We start from the raw sequence: 22,527 nt of genomic DNA, 5'->3' as shown, positions 1-22,527 counted from the left end.
CAAATAGGAGTCCTGGGAGGTGGTGCCTGCTGGATGTCAGGATTGTCTTCCTACCCCTGTAGGAGCACTAGTCAGAAGCCTGGTTGCCCCTGCTGGCTGCTGGGCACCCCTAACTTTGCCTTCCCTTCCCCCAAGACCGCTGTTTCAAGCCCCACCTCCTAGGGTCAGCGTCCTTGTGTCCTTATGCCCAACACTGACCTAACAGTCTGCCTGGAGATTTCATGATGACTAAAATCATGGGCAGGAGGGAGGACAGTGCCCCCTTGCCTTATATGGAGGGTAAGCATACAGAACGCTTGCCCTTCCTGCTCCTGTAAGTGGGGGCCGGCCATAGCCCCCTTGCAGAGTGCTGGAGAGGGCTCCCCTTGTTCAGTCCCACTGTTTCTGGTAAGCCGGAGTGATCTAATGGGACCGTCCCGCCTCAATAACGCGTCTCTTCCATCTCCCACTTACCCTCTTCAAGATGTGGCATGAAACTCCTGGTCTTTCCCTTTACAGCGCCGCCAGCATCTCTGAGGTTTGGAGGTGGTCCCCAGCGGCGCCTGGAGCCGGCCCAAGGAGGCAGCAACGCCTTCCTTTGGGCTCAGCCCTTGGGAGGGAAAGGGGCGTGTGTTCCTTTAAGGGGCTGGCCCGGCGGGATCGCGGGGGTTTGTCCGCCGCCGCTTCCTTTCAGGGCTTTCAAGATCCCCCAAATCCGCGCCTCCTCCGACCGGGACCCTGACGGCGAGGCTGGGAGCGCTGCAGCCGTCAAGGGCCGCCTGGGGACGGTACGTGGCTGCGGGTGGCCGGGCTCCTGGGGCGCCCTGCGGGCCCGGCCACCCCCTCTGGGTCTCCTGCGCCCCCCCCCCGCCCCCCCCGCCTCCTGGGGCGGCGTCGGGGCCGGGGCGGGGGCGGGGGCGGGGGCGGGGGCGGGGGCGGGGGCGGGGGCGGCTTGGGGAGCAGCGCGGGCGCGCCGCGAGGGGGCACAGCCCCAGCGAAACCCGATGCCCCTGAGGCCGCCGCCGGGCGCAGCCGCGTGGCCTCGGCCCGTCGGGTCGGGTCGGGTCGGGTCGGGTCGGGGTCGAGCAGCCCCCGCGCACGGTGCGGAGCACGAGTCGGGGCGCGGGGTCCGCGGGCGCCTCCTGGCCTCTGCCGCCCCCTCCGCCGCCCCAGGGAGAGGCAGAGGACGCCCGGCGCCTTCAGGCCCAGGTTCCCCGCGGTCTCCCTCGGCGGCGAGCGGACGCGCAGAGCCAGGGCGGCGACGGCGCCCTGCGGGGAGACATCTGGGGCAGGTGGGCGGCCAGCAAGGGACCGTCGCGGGCGCCGGGCCCCGCCGGCGGCGTCACCGACTCCCCGGGTGTCCCCGCAGCCCGGGACCCGGCCTGGACCGCGCCGCCCCCGCCGCCCCCGCCGCCCCCGCCGCCCCGGGCCGTGGCTCTGCTCCGTGCGGCAGGTGATGGAGAGGCGCCCTGGCCTCCCCCCGGGGCCCTGCGTGGGCCAGCGGGCTGCGGGTGCGGGTGCTGGTGCTGGTGCTGGTGGGAAACGCCTCCGCTCCTACTTGCGGGGGCCGCCGATGAGCCTCGTCTACACTGCGGGCACCGAAGTCCAGTTCCTCACCGGGAGCTGGGGCTGGTGGAGACCGGGAGGGCAATGCTGCTCCCTGCTGGTGGAGGGGGGAACCCTACTCTCCGCCTCACAAGTGAGGAGCGCCTGGGCCCGCCCCCCCAGTTCCTCCGAATTCGGGTTCGCTCATTCTGCTGTGGGGAGGGGGGCGGAGGCAAGGGGTCTGGGAAAGCGAAGGTTGGGCGGCCAGGGGACTTGGCTTTTCTCCAGCCTCTGCCTGTTTACCAAAGATACTTTGGTACCTCACTCACCTCCCCACCCTTGGCCTCAGTTTCACCAACTGTAAAGAGAAGGCAGTAGTGGCTGCTCTAGGCAGTGAGAGGGGAGAAAGATCCACCGAAACAAGCTGAGACTGCAGGTTGTGAATTGTTAACAACTGCAGTAACGGGAGGTGCCTGGGTGGCTCAGTCAGTTTTACGTGTCTGCTTTCCGGGAGGGTCATGATCCCAGAGTCCTGGGATTGAGCCCACATCAGGCTCCCTCCCTGCTCAGTGGGGAGCCTGCTCCCCCCTCTCCTCCTCACTTGTGCTCTCCCTCACTTTCTCTGTCTCTCTCTCTCTCTCTCCAGTAAATAAATAAAATCTTTTTGAAAAAGCAATAGTAATAACCACTAATATTTTGTGAGTGCTTACCCTCCTGCCAGGCAGCATTCTAAGTGCTTTGCAGACATTCTCTCCCTTAATTTTTACAGAAATGTTTTCTGGTTGTAATTGTTGTGACTCCCATCTTACAAGATGAGGAAAGTGAAGCTCAGTGACTTGTCCACTGATAGACTGTTAGTAACTGGGGGAACCAGAGCTGAATCCTGGTGACCAGTCTCATTCTAGAACCTGAAATTTGCCACTATGTTCTTCTGCCAGTACGTATTAGCAACTGTTTTTTGAGCACCTGCCATATGTTGGGGCTGGACATGATTCATCTTATATAATCCTCATCACAGCCCTACAGTGAGTATCTAGCCTTTTTTTCCAGATGAGGACATGGAGGCACAGAGAGGTTGAGTAACTTGCCCAAGGTCACACAGCAGGGTACGGGTGTATCTTTGCCCAGGCAAGGCTCCAGCTGATATGGGGAGTCTCCCACAGCCGAGATGACTGCGTTGGACTGGATCTTGGGCCTTCCAGCTGATGGCACCTCTGTGGTGGCTCTGAGGGGCTGGAGGCCAGGGTAGCCAGGGTCAGGGAGCTGAGGTTGACCATGGCTTCCCTGAGTGTTAGTGGTCAGAAATGGGCCTGGGGCAGGGTGGCAGTAAGTAGCAATTGCCACTGCTGGCTCACACCTGGGTCTCAGCTTTATACTGTCACCTAAAGTTCAGAGTGGTCATTTATCTTCAACCCCTGAGCTTCCTTATTAGTCTGCTCTGGAGGCAGGGAAACTTCTGTTCATAGAAATCAAAACATCCAGCCAGCAGTTGACAAGTCTAACTGGATACCTCAGGCTTTGTGTGCTGCACCCCTGCTCTCTAGAGAGGCCTAAGAGCAGATGGCCAGCTTCCACCTGGGTCATAGCTCCTGGATACAAGGTCAATCTTCCCTTCAGAACTCACTGTTTTTCTTGGCACCCCTCTGCTCATTCTAAAGTTGCTGGGTTAGCATCCAGCAAAGAGGGGTGTTGACCAAATCACACCTCTCCATTTGTGGTGGTGGTTTGTTTTTTAAGTAGGCTCCTTACCCAGCTTGAGGCTCGAACTCATGACCTTGAGGTCAAGAGTTACATGCTTCACTGACTGAGCCAACCAGGCGTCCCCGCAGTAGTGTTAACAAACCAGAGAGCAGACCAACGTGGGTGTCCAGACCAGAGAAGGGCCAGATGTAATGAAGAGAACTAGGGCTGTTTGGGGGCACCTGGGTGGCTCAGTCAGTGAGGCATCTGCCTTCAGCTCAGGTCATGATCTCAGGGTCCTGGGATAGAGCCTGCATCAGGCTTTCTGCTCAGCGTGGACTCTGCTTCTCCCTCTCCTTTGCCCTGCTTATGTGCTGTCTCTCTCAAATAAATAAAATCTTATTTTCATACACACACACACACACACCAAAAACTAAGGCTGTTTTTAGCTGGAAAGGAGGAGCCAAGGATGAGGACACTATCTGGAGCTGGGGTAGGAAGATAGCCAGCATGGCTCTTTTAGAATGTAAATCAGATTCGTGTCAGTGCCTTTCATTCAGTGCTGCATCATGGTGGACAACCAAATTGTCCCACCTCTCTCCCTCTTGCTCCTCACTGGATTTCAAACTGTTCCTGCCAAAGGCCTTTGCACTGGATGTTCCCTCCCCTGGAATGCTTTTCCCTAGGATTCTCAAAGCTCACACTTTCAGTTAGTCTCCTTCTCAGAGAATCCTTCCCAATCCATCCTGTCTCCACAAGCACCTCCCTCCCCTGCTTCAGCCTCCTCTATCATATGTAGCACCTTGACAACACGGATGTCCCATATCCTATTTGGTGTCTGTTTCCCTCCCTGGAATGTAAGCTCTGGCAGGACTTGTGATCTGTTTCCTGCATGCTGAGAACTGTGCCTGGCACATGGCAGATGTTTGATAAATACTTGCTGAGTGAGTGAGGCCATGTTCCAGCCCGTCTATTACCTGGGTAACCTTAACCATGCAACTTAGCATTTCTTTTCTTCTTAAAAATTTTATTAATTAAAAAAATTATTAATTAATTTATTTTTAAAAGATATTTATTTATTTATTTATGAGAGACATGAGAGACACAGAGAAAGAGGCAGAAACACAGGCAGAGAGAGAAGCAGACTCCCTGTGGGGACCCCAGTGCAGGACTTGATCTCAGGACCCTGGAATCACAACCTGAACCACAGGCAGATGCTCAACCACTGAGCCACCCAGGTGTTCCTATTTATTTTTTGCGGGGAGGGGAGGGATAGAGGGAGAGAATCTCAAGCAGACTCCCTGCTGAGCGTGGAGCCCGGGGACCCGACTCCGTCCCGTGACTCCAAGATCAGGACCTGAGCCAAAACCAAGAGTCAGATGCCCAACAAACTGAGCCACCTTGGCACCCTGCATCTTAGCATTTCTGAACCTGTTTCCTTGTCTGTACAATGGAGATAAAAATTTTGACATTGTGAAACTGATAGTGACATCATCCATGCAAATGCATTGTCACGTGGAAGGCAGTCCTTATATAGGACAGATCCTCAAGGGGGCTGGCTGAAGAGTTTACAACAGGGCCCTGCCTCTACCCTCTCGGCCATGTGACCTTTGGACAATTCATGTCTTGGTGCCTCTGTTTACCTGTGGATTAATTGGGGAGAATAAAATTCTTGCTGACTGACAGTTGGGGGGAGGAGGGTTTCTTAGAAGGGTCAAGGGAGCTGTTGGACATGGAAGCCCTTTAAAACTGAGGGAGTGAGTGATGCCCAGGCTCAAGGTTGGGAGCATGTGCTGGGTGCAGTCTCTGAGGCTGGGAAAGGGTACCTAGGAGCTTGCTGGAAGACACAGAAGATGCCATGGTTTTTCCTGCCTCAGTGCACGTTTCTGAATGAATGACTTCATCACGATTGATAAACACAATGGGGGACTGATGTCAGCATAACACCGCATTGGTCTGGCAGTGATTTTTCTCAACATGCTGACGTATTGGAGCAGCCATAACAGGCTTTCTCACAATCAAAGAGGAAGCTTTTTGCAAGTGCTGGATTCCTTAAGATAAGTGCTGACAGTCCTGCAGAAAGTACACATACAAATGTATCTCCCTATCCAGGCTCTTGCTGTTCAGTGTTGAAAACTCAGGAACCAAATAGATTTGGATAATGCAGCATCCCTTCTTACCAAATTGTCCCAGCTCTCAAGATCCAAACTTGCACCATCTCAACTCAAGGATGCAATAGGTTTGGGGAGAGAGAGGTGCCTGTTTGGCAGCTTCTCACAAAGTTTTCTTTTTTTCTTTTTTTTTTTTTTTTACTTTTTATTTATTTATTTATGATAGTCACACAGTGAGAGAGAGAGGCAGAGACATAGGCAGAGGGAGAAGCAGGCTCCATGCACCGGGAGCCCGACGTGGGATTCGATCCCGGGTCTCCAGGATCGCGCCCCAGGCCAAAGGCAGGCGCCAAACCGCTGCGCCACCCAGGGATCCCACAAAGTTTTCTGATAAATGTAGAAATCGCATGATGAAGTTGTAAAGACATTTCCCTTGAGTTAAAAAACAAAAATGATTGAAGAAGATGGCTCCACCTTGGATGGGTCAGAGTCTTAATTCTTAATTCTGGTTTCTCTTGGAATCCAATGCTCCCAGAAACCTACATCTCAAAGGAGGAACCACTTGTCCCTGTGCTGAGGGCTGCAAAGGGCATTGGGTACCAAGGTCAGTGGAGAGTGAACAGTACTGGTGGTGTTTATTAGGACTGTTCCTGGTTTTATTAACACTCTGGTTACAAAGCTGCATGTTTTTTTTTAAGATTTTATTTATTTATTCATGAGAGACACAGAGAGACAGAGACATAGGCAGAGGGAGAAGCAGGCTCCCTGTAGGGAGCCCAATGCGGGACTTGATCCCAGGACTCTGGATCACACCCTGAGCCAAAGGCGGATGCACAGCCATTGAGGTGCCTCACATAGGTTTTGAATGGCCCCAACCTTATTCTCCCCTTCATCTTATTTTTTAATGCATTTAATGCAAAAATATGCATTTTGTTTCAGGCACATAAGTGGCAGAAACACCTCCATTTGCTCATCCCAGGGAAGCCCTTTCTCATAGGAGGGCATCTGGGCCTGATGAACTGCTGTGAGGAGGCTGCGGGTGCCCAGGGACAAGGTGGGCCTTGTGACATCCAGCTCAATATCAACAGCCTCTTGGTCCTCATTCTCCTTCCTGGTTCCAGATGAGAGACCTCAGGAAGAGAAAAGAAATGATCTCCAATGAGGTCCTGCTGTGTACCAGGCTCTGAGGTGTGTGTTCTGCACATGTCACCTCCCTGAATTTGACATGGTCATTCCAGGCTCTGGAGCTGGAGTGGGTTCAGATCCCAACTCCACCATGTCCTTGCTGTATGACCTTGGCCAGATGATTTAATATGTCCGTGCCTTGGTTTTCCCAGCTGTGAAATGAGGATACTAAGAGGTTCCACCTCCAGGCATTGTGATAAGGAGTAAATGAGGTAGTACGTGCTCATTAAACTCAGCTGTTACTATTTTTATGCCCATGATCGCAGTCCAAGTGTGGCTAAGCTGTGTTCACAAAGAGACTCAAAACGTGGTGACTTAAATACGGTAAGACTTTGTTTCTCTCATGACACAGTGCAGATGGGGGAGTTCCAGGGCTGATGGGGCAGCTCTGCCATTCAACCCATGGTTTACATTTCTGAGACTAAGGTGGCTACTCTGGCGGCCAGCAGGTGGAGGAGGAGAATACCAGGAAGACCTATCCCTGTCTTAACACAAGACCTGCAGAAGGCACATGTTATTTCTGCTCCCTGCCATGGTCCAGCACAAGTCCCACGGCCTCTCCTCGCTGTAGGTGAGGAGACTGCAAATATAGCTTTCAGCTGACTGATCGTGCGCTATCTAGAACCAGGCTACCATAGGAAAGAAGTAGACGTATGGGTGAAAAATATGTGGTGGTGAGTTTTATGAACTTCATTTCGCAAATGAGGAAACCTGCCTAGAATCACAAGGCTTGTAAGTAGTGGAGATGGGATTTGAACCCAGATCTTCCTACCTCCGAACTTCTTTATTAGGTTGCCTGATTGGGCTGCCCAGATCCAAGTCCCCATGAGGCATTATGGGTGTCGCCTGAGGACTCCTCTTGGATGAGAAGTGAGACCTCAGGCCGGCAGTGTCCTACTGTAGTACATGGCACAGAGGGTGGGTCTGGGCCTCAGGATCTCCACAAGGGGCCTATGGGAGCAATGGGTTCTACCTGCCAGCTTATTCTACATCTGCTCCTTCCTTTCCAGCAAGGGCTCCTAACTGTTTCGGAAACAAGAAGGTTCTCTGTTCGAATCTCACCAATCTCACCACCCTTCCTTACAGATTCCATGCTTTCCTCACCTTTCTTTTTTGTTTAAAAGATCTATCGAGAGAGACAGGGAGAGCACGAGCCAGGTTCAGGTGGGAGAGGAGAGGGGCAAGCAGACTCCCTGCCTACCCTGAGCCTGATGTGAGGCTCAACTCTAGGACCCCAAGATTGCAACCTGAGCCAAAGTCAGACACTTAACCAACTGAGCCATCCAGGCGCCTCATTTCTTTTCTTTTTTTTTTTTCTTTTCCCTTCCCACCCTCCTCCTTCCCTTGTCTCTTTGCTCTTCCCTCCATTCTGGTTTTCATACAACAGGCATTCATGGGGCCACAGGCTTGCAATCATAGCAGAGGGGCAATTCTGGTGTTCTGCTTTGTCCATCTTAAATTATACCCTAAGCATTTTTCCACATTGCTACATGGTAATCATAGCTGTACTTCCAGATGCCCGCTGCCACCCTGGCCTTCCTGCCCCACCAGGTTCACCGTCAACACCGCCCCTGGAGGGGTGCTTCTGAGATGTTCTTCTGATCCTGTGGCTCTTCTGCTTACTGCCACCACTCGCACCCCGGGGCCTTTGGGACCAAGGAGAGAGGGAAAAGCCTGGGCCAGATACCCAAGGGCATCTAGCTGCTCACCTCGGCCTGCTGACCCCTCTCACCACCTCTCCCCTTTATCAGCCAGGGTTTTGGCAGGAAGCAGAATTCACCCTGGGTGGTTCCAATAAAGAGACTCTAATAAGGAAGGAATGGCTGGCTTCTAGAGTTCAGGGATGGGGCATTGAACGAGGGGGTGGAAGACATAGAGACAAGCAATGGCAGTCACCCTTCGAAGCCTGGGGGTGCAGAGGGAGGAGGGGAGGGAACAGTGTTACACACCTCACAAGAACCTCACCTGGGGTGAGGATGAGAAGATGCCAACAGGATTGTGGTCACAAGGAGACACAGTATTCCAGAGATGAAGCTTCTCCCTCCTGCCCATCTCTTGTGGGTGCCTCCCCCAAACCCCCGGGGCTGAATCCCACTGAAAGCCAGAGGCCAGGGTGCTGGAAGAAGCCATCCCAGGATCAGGGCAAAGAAACACACAAAGGAAGTACTTCCAGCACATTCCCAGGACCCCCCACCCCCCCGCCGCCACCTGCCCCACCACGTGTTCTCTTTGGTCTCTGGGCCTTTGTGTCTTTTCTGTACCCCATGTCTACACTCCCCATATAGCTCGTGACTCCTTGCCCAGGACTCTGTCCCTTTTCTGCATTAGAGTTCCTCCAAGGCTGCTGGTCTTTTAATCATTAAGCACTCAGCAAATGGCAATGAGCAGGGCGGGGGGAGGTGAGGAGGAGGTGATTGAGGCATTAGCCTTGGCTGCAAAATACATCAAGGGAGGAGAGGGTGTGCGCGCCAAGAAAACTTGGTAATCACCATATAATATTGAAATGCAATATATTTTTTAAAAATCAAATAAACCAACTATAGCCCATGGGCTAGCTGCCTGTTTTATTTGCATGTCCTCTGAAACCGGAATGACCCCTAGAAGTACCCTAAGCATGGTGCTTAAAAATTTTTTTGACCTTGACTCAGGGTAAGAAACAAATTTTGCATTGTGGCTTCCCCATCACCCCTGCAGATCTCTCTGGATGGAAACAGAAGCTCGACAATGCAGAACTCCTCTCGCTAAACAAATATATCCTGAGATTGTGTCGTCTGGTTTTCTCGATGTCATTAAAAAATGCTGCTCACGGGATCCCTGGGTGGTGCAGCGGTTTGGCGCCTGCCTTTGGCCCAGGGCACGATCCTGGAGACCCGGGATCGAATCCCACGTCGGGCTCCTGGTGCATGGAGCCTGCTTCTCCCTCTGCCTGTGTCTCTGCCTGTTTCTCTCTCTCTGTGTGACTATCATAAACTAAAAAAAAAAAAATGCTGCTCACAACCTTGCAAATTCAAACGTGCCATCTGAAACTGTTGATCCTGTCCTATTGCCCTATATAATTTTCTCCGAGGACTAGGTGCCTCCTCCTAACCCCTCCCTCGGCTTTGTTGGCTTGCTTACTGCCCATCTTGCCTGTGGCCTGCAGTCCCCTGGGCCTGCCAGGCAGAAGATGCTCCGTAATCACCCACTGAGCTAGTGAACAAGTGCTGGAACCCAGGGGTCCCCGGGCCCCCTGCAGCAGGCTTCTCTAATTGGCTTATTTTCTCCTCTTTCCAGCCTGCCCCAGACTCCAGCCTTGCCCCAGACACCCTGGCCCTGTGGCCGTGCCTGGCGTCATGGGCCTGCTGCTCCTCGTCCTGCTGTTCCTGCTGCCCTGCATCTCCGGGCTGCCCTTCTACAATGGCTTCTACTACTCCAACAATCCCAATGGCTGGAACCTGGGCAATGGCCACAGCGAAGGTGGGCAGCCTCCTGGCTCTGGCTCCATGTTCCACTGGGGTGACCGAGACCTCTCCTGGATCCTGCTGTGATATGCAGGTTCCAGGCCGGGACAGGGGATGGGGCGTGGAGCCAGTAGCCCCTTCCCTGTCTGGGCCCTTGTAGCAGGCCAGGCTCCTTTCTAAGACGAGTGCAAGGGATGGTTCAGTTACTCTGTTTGCTAGTCCCTCGGGCTTGGAGTGCATCGGAGCCAAATGTGCTTAAAGACAATCACTTCTGTACTTAAGGACGCTCCCAAAATGGGACCCTCCTGCCCATTTTCCAAGATCCAACTTACATGTGATCGCCCCTGCCTGGTGTCCCAAGTGGAAAGGATGTTTGAGGTTAGACAGATGTGAGTTTGAATCTTAATTTTGCCACTTAGTAGCTACATGGCTTTGGGCAGGTGACTTTTTTGGGGAAGAGGGGCAGAGGGAGAGGGAAAGAGAGAGAGAATCCCAAGCAGGCTCCATGCAGGGCATGGGGCTCGATTCCAAAACCCTGAGATCATGACCTGAAATCAAGAGTCAGATGCTTAACTGGCTGAGCCACCTCAGCGCCTTTGGGCAGGTGACTTTTTAGTTAGCAGTTGTGCACCTACTTTGTGTCAGGCACACTTCTAGCTGCCTTCCCAGCATTGCCTCAGACAATCCTCACAAAAAGCCTGATATATGGGCAAGGTTAACAGCCGGCACGGTGAGGACTCCACCAGGCCAAGCTAGTGCTGGCTGTCCTTGCAGCCCCGAAAGCACATAATGTGGATTATTTCATTTCATACATGAGGACAGCGAAGCTCAGACTTGAGCCAGCCTCCCGGGGCACACAGATCTGCAGAACCCGTGCTGAGATCTGCTTGTGGAAGGGTTGCTTTGATGAACACGACCCGGCCTCCCTCAGGCTCTTGGGGGTAGGGGTGGGGGGAATGTGTTCCTTACCTCTCCTGGTGTCCTTTGACTGCTGATGGGCCTGGGCTTGTGGCTGTGTCACTGTAGTCTCTGACCCCGGGGTCACATCTCGCTTGGCCCCCTTCTAAGAAGATACTTGTGACTGCAATCCTTAATTTAGTCTCTTTGCCATAGAAGGTAACTCTCACAGGTTCCAGGAATTAGGACCTAGGTATCTCGGGGCATCATTATTTGGCTTCCAACCTTCCTCCCTCCCCCACCGAGTTTATTTTGTTAGATAATCACGATTTTATTCTATTTTTAAAAAATATTTTATTTATTTGTTCATGAGAGACACTGAGAGAGGCAGAGACACAGGCAGAGGGAGAATAGGCTCTCTGCGGGGAGCCCAATGCAGGGCTCTATCCTAGGATCCTGGGGTCACACTCTGAGCCAGAGGGTGACGCTCAACCACTAAGCCACCCAGGTGTCCCAATAATCACGACTTTAATGAGATTCAAGAAAACTTAAAAACTTAAACTTTCTACCCATAATTTTACCACTTCTATCCATGAATATGTGTAAAATCACAAATAATCCCCCCTACCTGGGGGAAACCTTACTAACATTTCCCTCCAGCCTTTGATATAGGATTGAGAAAATTGTCTTTAACCTCTTGCTCTACATGTGGTTTGGGAATCTCCGTGTCACTTCATAGAATACAATTTTTCTCCCAAGGATGAGTGGATATCCAGCTGCCAGGTTATCTTACCTGGCTGTATAGTGTTTTGTCATACGGAGACATTATGATTTAGCTAAACATTCTCATCGTCTTTGGGTTAAAGCTTCAAACACAGCTTTACTAAAGAGCATGAAGGAGGGGCACCTGGGTGGCTCCGTGGTTGAGCGTCTGCCTTCGGCTCAGGTCATGATCCCGGGGTCCTGGGATCTAGTCCCACGTCGGGCTCCCGGCTCCATTGGGAGCCTGCTTTTCCCTCTCTCTCTGCCCCTCCACCCCTGTTCATGCTTTCTCTCTTGCTCTGTGTGCTTTCTCTCTCTCAAATAAATCAAATCTTAAAAAAAAAACATAAAGAGTACTAGGTGAAAACAAAGGACAAAGCCACTACATGAGAGTCCTGGCTCATGTCCGTTGAGCTTTTCCCATGTGCCAGGTGTCACACTTATCTGTGTTGAGACTCACCACAGCCAGCTATAGGTACCGATGTTACCCCATGCTACAAATAAGGAGAGCGGTTTGTAGAATCAGCTGATTTCTCTAGACTAGACTAGCTTGTGGAGAGTTGGAGCCAAGATTCAAACCGGGCTTCTCTGACTCCAGGCCTGTGGTCCCCAAGCCTCTGTGTTTACAGCCTGTCCAGAGCAGGCTTCTCCAACTTGAGTGACTGGCAAAATCACCCACCTGTAGAGCTGTTAGAACACTGATCACTGGGCCTTACCCCCAGAGGTTTTGATTCAGGAGGTCTGGGGTGGGGTCTAGGAGTTTGCATTTCTAGCAAGTTCCCAGTGATGCTGCTGCTGCTGCTGCTGCCTTGGGGACCCCACTTTGACAACCACCGCACCAGAGCTCCTGGCCTTTTCAGCATGAAAGCCTCTGCAGGGAGCCTCCTATCTCCTTACCCTGGAGACTACACTTCTCCCCCACCCTGTACCTCCAGGGGTCTAAGTCCAGGCCCAAGAGCATGAGATAGTGAGACCTCTATACGGGGTCTCAAGTTAAAGATGAGCCAGCTTCAGCCATAAACCTGGTGCTTGTGCCGCCATGGTAGGCTCTGGGTTTATTTGTACGGTGTTACTGTATGGTCTCCTATAGAAGTCCTGCCGCATCTCACCTGTGTTTCTAGGTATCTCGGGAACATCAGAATGGTGAGACAAAAAGTGAAGGGCAAGCTGTGCTCTCCTGTGGCCAGCATGGCAGGGAAGGACCCCAGGGAGATCTGAGTCCTAGCCAGCTGCCTGATACGGGGATGCTCATATTGCCTGCTATGTCAATTAGCTGCTTACACACAACACACTTAATGGCTTAAGACAACAGCTGTTTTTTTTTTTTTTTTTGGGGGGGGGTTGGCTTGTGATTTCATGGGTCAGCATTTTGGACTGGCTTCTATGTCCATGGTCCCAGCTGTGCTCACTGACTTAATTGTGCCTGCAGTCAGTAGGACAGGTCAGTGAGGGCTTGTCTCTGCTCCACGTGGGCTCTCCTCTAGCAGGTGAGCCCAGGCTTGTTGTCGTGGAGTGGAAGCAGCAGAGCCTCATGGAACCCAGACTCAGAGCAGGCACAGTGGAATAGTCACATTCATTTGGTCAAAGCAAGTGGCAAGGCCAGCCAAGGGGGAGGAGAAATAGAGTCCCCTCTTGATAGGGGCCACAAAGTCACAATGCAGGGCATGTGGGTGCAGCATTACGGCCATTCTTGCAATGGGCAACTGCTGAGCCTGGCAGAAGCCGGGGATGAGGCTCAGGGTGGCCCTTGCAGGGGTACGGGTGTGCTGCTGCAGATCCCCATTGGCACCTCCTCTCTCGCAGGCGTCTTCAATGGGGTGAAGCTGGTGGTAGAGACGCCCGAGGAGACCCTGTTCTCCCACCAGGGGGCCCAAGTGACCCTGCCCTGCCGCTACCACTACGAGCCCACCCTGCTGGCCCCGAGGACTGTACGCATCAAGTGGTGGAAGCTGTCGGAGAATGGGACCCCAGAGCAGGATGTGCTGGTGGCCATCGGGCAGAGGCACCGCTCCTTCGGAGACTACCGAGGCCGAGTGCGTCTGTGGCAGAACGGGGAGCACGAAGTGTCGCTGCAGATCAGGGACTTGCGGCTGGAGGACTCTGGGCGTTACCGCTGTGAGGTCATTGATGGGCTGGAGGACCAGAGTGGCCTGGTGGAGCTGGAGCTACGGGGTGAGGCCCCCCACGCAGGGGGATATGGGGGGCCTGAGCCATGGAGAGAGAGGGCCCCGAGAAACCGTCTAGAGCTCTGTGCTTCAGACCAGCACGTGGTCCTTGAAACCACCCCATGGGGACGCTACTGCTATCGTCACCCCCATTTAATTACTTATTTTTTTAATATGTATATTTTTACAGGTTTTATTTATTCATGAGACACAGAGAGGCAGAGACACAGGCAGAGGGAGAAGCAGGCTCCCTGTGGGGAGCCCGATGTGGGACTCGATCCCAGGACCCCAGGATCACACCCTGAGCTGAAGGCAGATGCTCAACCACTGAGCCACCCAGGCATCCCATCACCCCCGGTTTACAGATGAGGAAACAGAGGCACAGGGAGGTCAAACGAACTTCCCTAAGGCCATACTGCCCATAAATGGCAGAGTAGGAGTTTGACCTCAGGCAGTCGGTCACACTTTATTTAGATAGAGGAAAACAGGAGGACTGCAACCCTGCCTTGACTCCAGCAGGGTTGCAGGCAGCACAAACCAAGGGGGCCGCCCAGTGTGGGTGGCAGGAGTGGTGGGCACCTGGACACACGGCTGAGCCCTCATCATGTCCCAGAGGAGTGCCTTACTTGGGGCCAGGAGCAGACTCACACAGCCAGGTTTTCTGATTTGATAAGAGAAGCATATATTTTTCTGTGAAATCTCTGGATTTCTCTTTTTAAAGATTTTATTTATTCATGAGAGATACACAGAGAGAGGCAGAGGCACAGAGTGGGGGAATCTGATGCAGAACTTGATCCCAGGACCCCCAGGGATCACACCCTGAGCTGAAGGCAGATACTCAACCACTGAGCCACCCAGGCACCCCAAAATCTCTGGATTTCTTTTTTAATCTCTGGATTTTTATGTAAAAATATTCTCATGAAAAAACAATCACAGCTCAATGGTCTCCAAACCAGCCAGACCTTGTGTGTGGGCTCCTGTGGGTGATCTCTAGTGACTTTGACCTTCTCTCTTTCTAGGATGGGGCTATGTGTCCTCATACCTCTCCTACCTGTTAGGGAGGAGGTGGGATGGATAGAGAACGGTGTTCTGGCTCCAGGCCCACCCTGACTTAGCTGTGGGTGGGGTGGGTAGACACCCCATCCCCTACAGTATGAAATGAGTGCCTCCTTTACCTGCTTGTGAGGAGATGAGGATAAAGTGCAAGTCAGGGACTTACTTTTAGCATCAGCATCCACCTATCTAGTCCAGATGGTGACCAGAGGGGCCCCGTTCCTCATCCCTGATGCTGGATATGATTGGGGCGTAAGGGTGCTAGCTAGCATGATCAGGTGAGAGCCCTCTGCCAGGTCACAGACTGCTCTCTGTGTCCTCACATGGTGGAAGCGGGGAGAGATCTCTGTGTGGGATCTCTTATGGAGGGACACTAATCTCATTCATGACCTAAGTGACCTAAGTGCCTCCTGAAGGCCCCACCTCCTCATACCATCACCTTAGGCCTTGGGATTTCAGCACATGAGCTAGGGGGACACATTGAGACCCTAGCACTGGGGTTCTTGCAACAGCCCTGTGAATTAGGTGGCATTCCCATTCTAGAGTTGGGGACGTTAATTGGCTGATTCATTCATGACCTTACCAAGCTAATCAGTGTTTTCTGAGTACTGCTGTGTGCCAGCCTGGTTCTAGGAGGGAGCTGTAAGGCAGACATAGACTCTGCTTTGGACCTGGAGAATGGACGGGAGATGACAGGTTTGCTTCTCTGTGTGCGTAGGGGAGCCTCCTTCCCAGTGGGCATCCTTCCCTGCCCACCCCCTTCAAGCCCCTCTCTCTCCTCCCTCCCCAGGTGTGGTCTTTCCCTACCAGCACCCTCAGGGGCGCTATCAGCTCAACTTCCATGAGGCCCAGCGGGCGTGTGAGGAGCAGGATGCGGTGGTGGCATCCTTCGAGCAGTTGTTCCGGGCCTGGGAGGAGGGCCTGGACTGGTGTAATGCAGGCTGGCTGCAGGACGCCTCGGTGCAGTACCCCATCACGCTGGCCCGGCAGCCCTGCGGTGGCCTGGGCCTGGCGCCTGGTGTGCGCAGCTACGGCCCGCGTCACCACCGCCTGCACCGCTATGATGTATTCTGCTTTGCTCCTGCCCTCAGGGGTGAGTGCACTGGCCAAGCACAGGCCTGGGGGTCCGAGGGTGGCATCTGGGAAGTGTTAGGATCCAGAGAGGTCTCTGTCCACCCTGCTGGCACTTTCTCTTGGAGGCTTGGAGTAGGCATTGAAGGCATTGGAGCCACGTCTGGCAGAGTTTTGAGTGCTCTGCTGCGCTTCACACCAATCACTGGTTTACTTGTTCATCAGATATTTTTTGAGAGCCTACTCGTGCTGGGGCCAAGACTAGGTGCTGGGCATCATAGACAAATAAAGCACAGCCCGTCCTTGTGAAGAGGATCATTTTGGGGGAAGATAAATAAAAATAGAAATCGGTTCATTGTCACATCACAAGCATTCAGAAAAGTGTCCTGGCACATAGTAGGTACTCAGTAAATGATTTTTTTTAAACTTTTATTTTTAAGTCATCTCTGCACCCAGCGTGGGGCTCAAACCCACAACCCTAAGATCAAAAGTCACACGCTCCACCAGCTGAGCCAACCGAGTGCCCCAGTACTCAGTAAATGATTGAGTGGACAAGAGACCCTGATTGGTCCAGGCTAGGTGGGGTGCCCACCCAGGGTGAGTGAGGTAGAGTACAGACATGACAGGAAGGACCCAGCCCCATAGCAGGGGTGATGAAGCTCTCAGAGAGGGGGTCAGAATGGGGAAGGTACCTCCCAGAAGCATCCGTGGCAAATGCCCACAGCCTGATGTCTCCCTGGGCTCCTGATCGCCAGGGCTGTTTGGTGAGGTCTAATGGGCTGCCGTTCCTGCAGGCCCCACTGTCCTCTCTGGCTGCCTCCCCCCACCCAGTGCCTAACCCTCATGCCCCACCTTCCCACAGGGCAGGTGTACTACCTAGAACACCCTGAGAAGCTGACCCTGGCAGAGGCAAAGGAGGCCTGCCAGGAAGACGGTGCCCAGATCGCCAAGGTGGGCCAACTCTTTGCTGCCTGGAAGTTCCGTGGCCTGGACCGCTGTGATGCTGGCTGGCTGGCAGATGGCAGCGCCCGCTACCCTGTTGTTCACCCGCGTCCCAACTGCGGGCCCCTGGAGCCTGGGGTCCGAAGCTTTGGCTTCCCAGACCCGCAGAGCAGGGAGTATGGCGTCTACTGCTACCGGCCACGCCACTCCTGAGCTAGCCCCACGCCGGCTCTGCGCCGCCCTGTGGTCCTTCCCCTCTCGGGCTCTATTTATTGAGTGGTTCATTTTCCCTGGCAGCTTGGGGCAAGTTTTTTGTATTGTTTTTATTCTCACGTTAATTTTTTTTTAATTACTGCTTTTTGTTTGTTTTTTTGTAAATCCAACATTCCAAATCTTCCCTTTGCTCAGGTGGACACCCCAAGGCTCTCCCAGGAATCCCTCTTGCCTCCCTCTAGGACATTGGAGGTTCATGGGCCCACAAGTGCTTTCTGCCATCACCGAATGTAGCCCTGCTCCCTGCTCCAGGGAGGCTGGTGCCCAGAGCGGACAGTGACACATGGTGGCTGCAGCTGCCCCTCCCCCTCAACCTGGGGGAGGAGAGGGTAACCAGGGGGCCCCTGGAGCTAGGCACTGGGCATCATAGTCTCCTGCCTCCTTCTTCTCAGGCTGGGGGAGGGGAGGGTGTCCAGGGGGGCCCTGGAGCTGGGCCCTGGACATTATGGTCTCCTGCTGCCTCTGCTGCTGCCTCCTCCTCCTCTTCTTCCTCCACCACCACCTCCTCCTCCTCCTGTCCTCCTCTGCGAAGCAGCTGGCCCAGATCAGCACAGCTGTGGAGCTAGGGTTGGAAGCGGGTCCCTAGACTTCTATGTGAAGTCCCAGGAAACGGAGAAATTTCTCCATTTTTTCCTTCTCTCTCCGAAGAGTGTATTTTTTTCTCTCTCATCTTTCCCTGCTCAGGGAGTGGCCCTCAGGTGTCTGTACTTTCTCTGGACAATAAATGGTGCTGTGACCACCCACCCCCATCCCTGTGTCTGGCCTTCTGCTTCATTCAGTCCTGGGGCCCAGCTCCCTCCCCACGGAGAGTGGTGGGGAGTTCTGTTTTGGGGAGCTCCATGGGCTTCACCTGCAAGCTGCTGTGGTTCTGGCTTGCCTGATGGCCGAGACCTGCCTCTGGTGGCTGGCCTAGCAGTGGGAGGATCCGGCCTGTGTTCCCACTGTCTCCCCTCCCAGGCTGGGTGTCAGTGTCAGCCCAGAACACTAGGAGGTGCCTTGGAGGACACAGAGGAGGCCATGACTGTCCCCTACCCCAGCCCCAGGGGATCTCAGAGTTAGGCCCTCTCTGTGTCTCCCCCTCCGCCCCCTGTCCCCACCCCATCTTTGGGAAACCAGACCTGCCTCTGCTCAGGCACTCCTCTGCCGTTCACACTGTTACAGAGTCAGTTTTTCACGTGGGGTCCCTGCTTCTCAGAATGTGGCCAGGCAGCAATCCTGGGAAATTATTGGAAATGCAAATCTCTGGGCCCCACCCCAGACCTGCCAAACTTCAGTTCTCTCAGTGAGAAACTGTGTTATCACAAATCCTCTTGATTCTGATGGAGACTCAAGTTTGAACACCACATAGTTGCAGTCCCAACTCACCAGTGAATCCATTCATTACCTAATTATTGAGCCCCTTCTATGTGATCATCACTGGACCTCCTACTTTTGTCCACTCATTGCCTCCAGACTCGTAGGGAATCTGGACACATGTATCTAGTCACCAGTGAATCCTCAGCATACATAAGCACACCCAAAAAGATACCAGCAAACTCACAGCAGCATGCACCAGCTGGCACCCAGACGCCTTCACAAACACAGTCACCAGGGCCCACTGAGCAAGTGATGAGCAGGGTGGCACCTACCTGGCCTCCTAAGGAGCAGGCTAGTGGGGAGCCAATGCCCGGCCAATGCACATTCTGGCTCCTCTCAGGGTCTCTTGGAGAGCAATCGGAATTGTTTTCGTCGATAGCCTTCACCATTCTTGAGAGCAGGATGCCCAGACCTTCTTGCTAGTGGCCAGTGAACTAGCTAACCACAAATATGCATAAGCAAGATTCACTGTTCCTAGGCTGTCTGCAACTATTTTGTGTTCCCTCTTATAAATCCTGATTTTGCCTCTCCTTTTTTTTTTTTTAAATATTTATTTATTTATTTATTTATTTATTTATTTATTTATTTATTTATGAGAGGCAGGCTCCTTCCAGGGAGCCTGACATGGGACTTGATCCCAGGACCCCAGGATCCCGACGTGAACCAAAGGCTCAACCACTGAGCCACCCAGGTGCCCCTTACCTCTGCTCTTGACTCACTGTACCAACCATTCCCTATATGAGCATGAGCTATCAAAGAACCAAACTATGCCAAGTAACCAGATGTCTCATTTGTCTTTTGACAATGTGCCAACTCATAAATCACACACAAAACCCATTGGCTGTCGCACACACACACACACACACACTCCATCAAATGCACAGGTACCTTCACAAAAATGTGAAGTACAACATATTTGTACTGGTGTGACTGGTGTGACTGTTCCAGGCTTCATGAACAAAAAGATTCACCTAGTTTGGGTCATTGGGTTGAAACATGTCCCAACTACCCCCGCATTCCTAAGAGCCCCTTCTGTAGACCTCAGACCCTGTTTGCCTTCTCTTTAAAAAAAGGGAAAAGAAAAGAAATAGATCTCTTCCAATGTCTTTATTATTATAATTATCATAATCTTCAGTTTTCAAAAATATAAATAGGTGCACGGAACTCTGGTGCCTGCACGGTCCCGGGGGTGTGGGGGAGGGGGGAGGGGCGGGGCGGCACTCCCCCAACCCAGCCCTGCCGGAGATGGACACCTGCTCAGGGTGGCAGACCTGGGTGAGTGGACACTGGAAGAGGGATCCTGGGAGGGAACCCGACCCCCACACAACGGAAGATCCCTCGATGGCTCTCTCCTGCCCCCTCACTCTGAGTGGAAGCCACCCCCTCGCCCTCAGGCCTCTTCTTGACACAGATGGTGCCGCCCTCCTGGCTCCTCATCCAATACATTCAGCTGCGGTCAGGTTCCAGCTCCTCACGCCCCTTCCTCCCTCCTCCCTAACTCTTCCTGGAGTGAAAGAACCAACGATTGCACTGCTCTTGGATAAAGTCAGGAAACAAAAAATAATCTTCTTTATTTAACTTAACCCCTCCCCTTCTCCCCCTGTCCCTGCTCTGGTCCCTGGAAAGGCACAACGAGAGATTGGAGAAATGTCTCTAAACTCAGTCCATGGCTTACAATAGGTTTGCTTTGCTTTGGCATCGAGGAGGGAAAAATCAGATGCGGTTTTGGCGATTTGGGGGTGGGGTGGGGAGAGGTGGGTGCATACACAATGTGGGATTTGTTTTTTTTTCCTTCTTTAATGGAATTCCTTATATGACAGAAAGCGGCAAGAAGAGGACACCATCCATGTGGGATGTCAGCCTGGCGGGGCTCCTGGGCTCAGCATCCTGGGTGCGTCCTGGAAGCTCCTCTCAGTGGGCTGTGCTGGGGCGGCTCCTCCGTGGGGCCCGTGAGCTCCGCTTCTGTAGTCTGCGCTTGTAAGTGGAGGCTGGGGGGGAAGGGAGACCGCAAAATCTCAAACACTTGAAAGCTCGGAAGGAAGGAAGCATGGCAGTGCTGGGGGAGAGCAGCCTAACCTTTCCCCACTTGCCCCTCCTCTGCTGGCTCCCCTCCCTGCAGAAACCATGGGTTCAAGTAGTAACCTGAGGCTTTACCCACTTTCTGGTTTTGATTTTTCTTTTCTTTCTTTTTTTAAAAGAGAATTTTATTTATTTACTTGACAGAGCACAAGCAGGGGGAGCAGGAGAGGGAGAAGCAGGCTCAGCAGGGAACCCGATGCTGGTGGCTCCATCTCAGGACCCTGGGATCATGCCCCAAGCTGAAGCAGACACTTAACCGACTGAGCCACCCGGACATCCCTGGTTTTGATTTTTCTTGGCATCAGTTTGGGCTAAAAGGGTCTTTGAGTGTTGAAAAGGAAAGCAGACCAGCCACTTTTTCCTTGTCCTCAGTGAAAGTGAGCCTGCCCTGAGGGCCGAGGGAGTGAGTGTGATGAGCCCGCCCTGAGGGCCGAGGGAGTGAGTGTGATGAGCCCAGGGGTAGTGCAGACAGCAGGTGTTCAGGACCCCTCCCTCCCAGAGGGTCATGGGATGGAATGCTGTGCCCAGCGAGGGGTGGGGGGTGGGGGTGGCAGTGCTCACGGTCTGTGCAGGTGATGCGAGGTTTTTCCCAGTGGCCGCTAGGCTGGCACCGGATGGTCGGCACATGCCGCTGGACGAAACCCTCAGTGCACTGGTACCGTACCAACGAGTTGATCTCGTAGCGGTCCTTCTTCTGGCCGAAGGTCCTGGCGTGTTCCACCACAGGGGGGTCTCCGCAGGCCACTGAGGGGCACAAGCTCTTGAGAAAGGGCTCTGGGAGGGTCCCCCGAGATGACCCAGGCAAGTGATGAGCCCGTGTGCTCTCCTTTGGCTGTGATGAGACAGCCCAGAGCCCAAGGAAGGGGCACCGCACCTGGACACCCGGCCACGAGCCCTGGCTGCTGGCAAAGAGGCATTTTCATGCTGAACTAAAAGTCTGGAAACCACGGGTTCTGATGTCTGGGTTCCTCCGTGATTTAGAGCAGCAGGGTGGGAATAAAAGGAGGGTCTTGAGGGGATGAGGGAAAGACAACAGGAAGGGTGAAAGGTGGGAAAGGGGGCAAGAGCCAGGCAGATTGGCTGTGACTTTATGAAAACATTGGGACAGAAGGAGGCCTGGGCAGGGTGCAAGGCCAGGAGAGGGAACAAGAGGGGCCTGTTCTACCAGCACCTCCATGTCCACAGACTCCAAGCTGAGGATCGGGACCTGACAACTGACACTCTAGGGGACCCCATAAAGAGGGGGGCTCCTCACCCAGAAAAGTCACTGTGGGTGACTTTCTGTGCTGGCACCCAGGGGAACTGTGTGTGTAGGGGCCTGTCTGTCCTCTAGCCTATGACCTTCACCCTCCCTAGGAGTGGGCGAGGCTTTTGCCATTGGCCCTGGGACAAGGGGACCCTGGGAGAGCCCCCCCCCCGCCCCCCCCCTCCCAGACCAGAGCCCTGCCTGCTGGGTGGGTGAGGGTACTTCTTCAGCCAGGACACCAGCCCCAGGTCTCACAGCAGGAGCCTAACGTCTTGACTCTGTGACTCTATCTGGGCGGGGCCCCTCTGGGGCAGCTGCTCACCTGTGCCCTTTTTACACGTGAAGGGCAGGTAGTAATTGCAAGGCACGTCATTCCACTCTCCCTTCTCGTGCCAGATCATCACCACACAGTCCTCTCCGCTGACAAAGAAGTTGTCGGGCTGGTTGGGGCGCCAGTTCTCAAATTGCTGTGGTGGGGGGTGGGGTGGGGGCGAGGCAGGGGTGAGGATGCCGCAGGAGCTAGGCCTGGCCCCGCCCTCTCAGTCCCTGATGGTGAGAGTCCGTGCCCCTCCTCCTCCAGTCAGGCCAGCAGGGGCTGGTCTCATATGTTCCCTCGTTTGGATAGGCCCCCGTGGCAGAGACATGGCTCCCAAGTCCAAACTGTCTCCCTAGGCTTCTCCCTCCTGCTGCGCCATGGGACAGAGTCCCCTTCCCCCACCCACGACCCTGTTCCCATTCACCTC

At 53.7% G+C, this 22,527-nt stretch overlaps 2 protein-coding genes across 9 annotated transcripts in view; one reads left to right on the top strand and one right to left on the bottom strand.

The window, feature by feature from the left end:
- The first annotated feature begins 583 nt into the window (after positions 1-583).
- On the top strand, positions 584-17,852 carry HAPLN3 (hyaluronan and proteoglycan link protein 3). Of its 7 annotated transcripts, XM_035714537.2 has the most exons (7): positions 6,442-6,503; positions 6,767-6,824; positions 6,950-7,071; positions 9,774-9,956; positions 13,403-13,771; positions 15,608-15,910; positions 16,751-17,852. In XM_035714537.2, the coding sequence occupies exons 4-7, from the start codon at positions 9,833-9,835 to the stop codon at positions 17,041-17,043; spliced, it is 1,089 nt and encodes a 362-aa protein (XP_035570430.1). In that variant the 5' UTR covers positions 6,442-6,503; positions 6,767-6,824; positions 6,950-7,071; positions 9,774-9,832; the 3' UTR covers positions 17,044-17,852. The 7 variants fall into 7 exon arrangements, with proteins under 7 accessions (XP_025293593.2, XP_025293596.1, XP_035570433.1 ...); XM_025437808.3 differs by lacking the exons at positions 6,442-6,503; positions 6,767-6,824; positions 6,950-7,071 and adding exons at positions 584-767; positions 6,255-6,369; XM_035714540.2 differs by lacking the exons at positions 6,442-6,503; positions 6,767-6,824 and adding an exon at positions 657-767.
- A 1,699-nt stretch (positions 17,853-19,551) lies between these two features.
- The window catches only part of ACAN (aggrecan), a 62,165-nt gene continuing 59,189 nt past the window's right edge, over positions 19,552-22,527 (bottom strand). For both annotated transcript variants that reach the window (XM_025437782.3, XM_025437783.3), the window contains 3 exons: positions 22,107-22,251; positions 21,100-21,282; positions 19,552-20,447 (listed from right to left, as the gene is read on the bottom strand). In XM_025437782.3, the coding sequence (XP_025293567.1) occupies positions 20,371-20,447; positions 21,100-21,282; positions 22,107-22,251 (405 nt within the window). In that variant the 3' untranslated portion in view covers positions 19,552-20,370. The remainder of the gene's footprint in view (positions 20,448-21,099; positions 21,283-22,106; positions 22,252-22,527) is intronic.

The sequence above is a fragment of the Canis lupus genome, chromosome 3 (genome assembly GCF_003254725.2).
Source record: "Canis lupus dingo isolate Sandy chromosome 3, ASM325472v2, whole genome shotgun sequence".
Classification (NCBI taxonomy): Eukaryota; Metazoa; Chordata; class Mammalia; order Carnivora; family Canidae; genus Canis; species Canis lupus.
Note: the sequence above shows the minus strand (reverse complement) of the source record. Positions and strands in the feature narration are given on the sequence as shown.

What these genes read in the sequence shown, in the direction of transcription:
- HAPLN3 (XM_049108451.1), top strand. Translation starts at nt 5,841, where the DNA reads ATGCTCCCAGAAACCTACATCTCAAAGGAGGAACCACTTGTCCCTGTG. An exon ending in AAAGGGCATTGGGTACCAAG is followed by an intron (nt 5,920 to 9,773) that starts GTCAGTGGAGAG and finishes TCCTCTTTCCAG; the next exon opens with CCTGCCCCAGACTCCAGCCT. An exon ending in CTTTGCTCCTGCCCTCAGGG is followed by an intron (nt 15,911 to 16,750) that starts GTGAGTGCACTG and finishes ACCTTCCCACAG; the next exon opens with GGCAGGTGTACTACCTAGAA.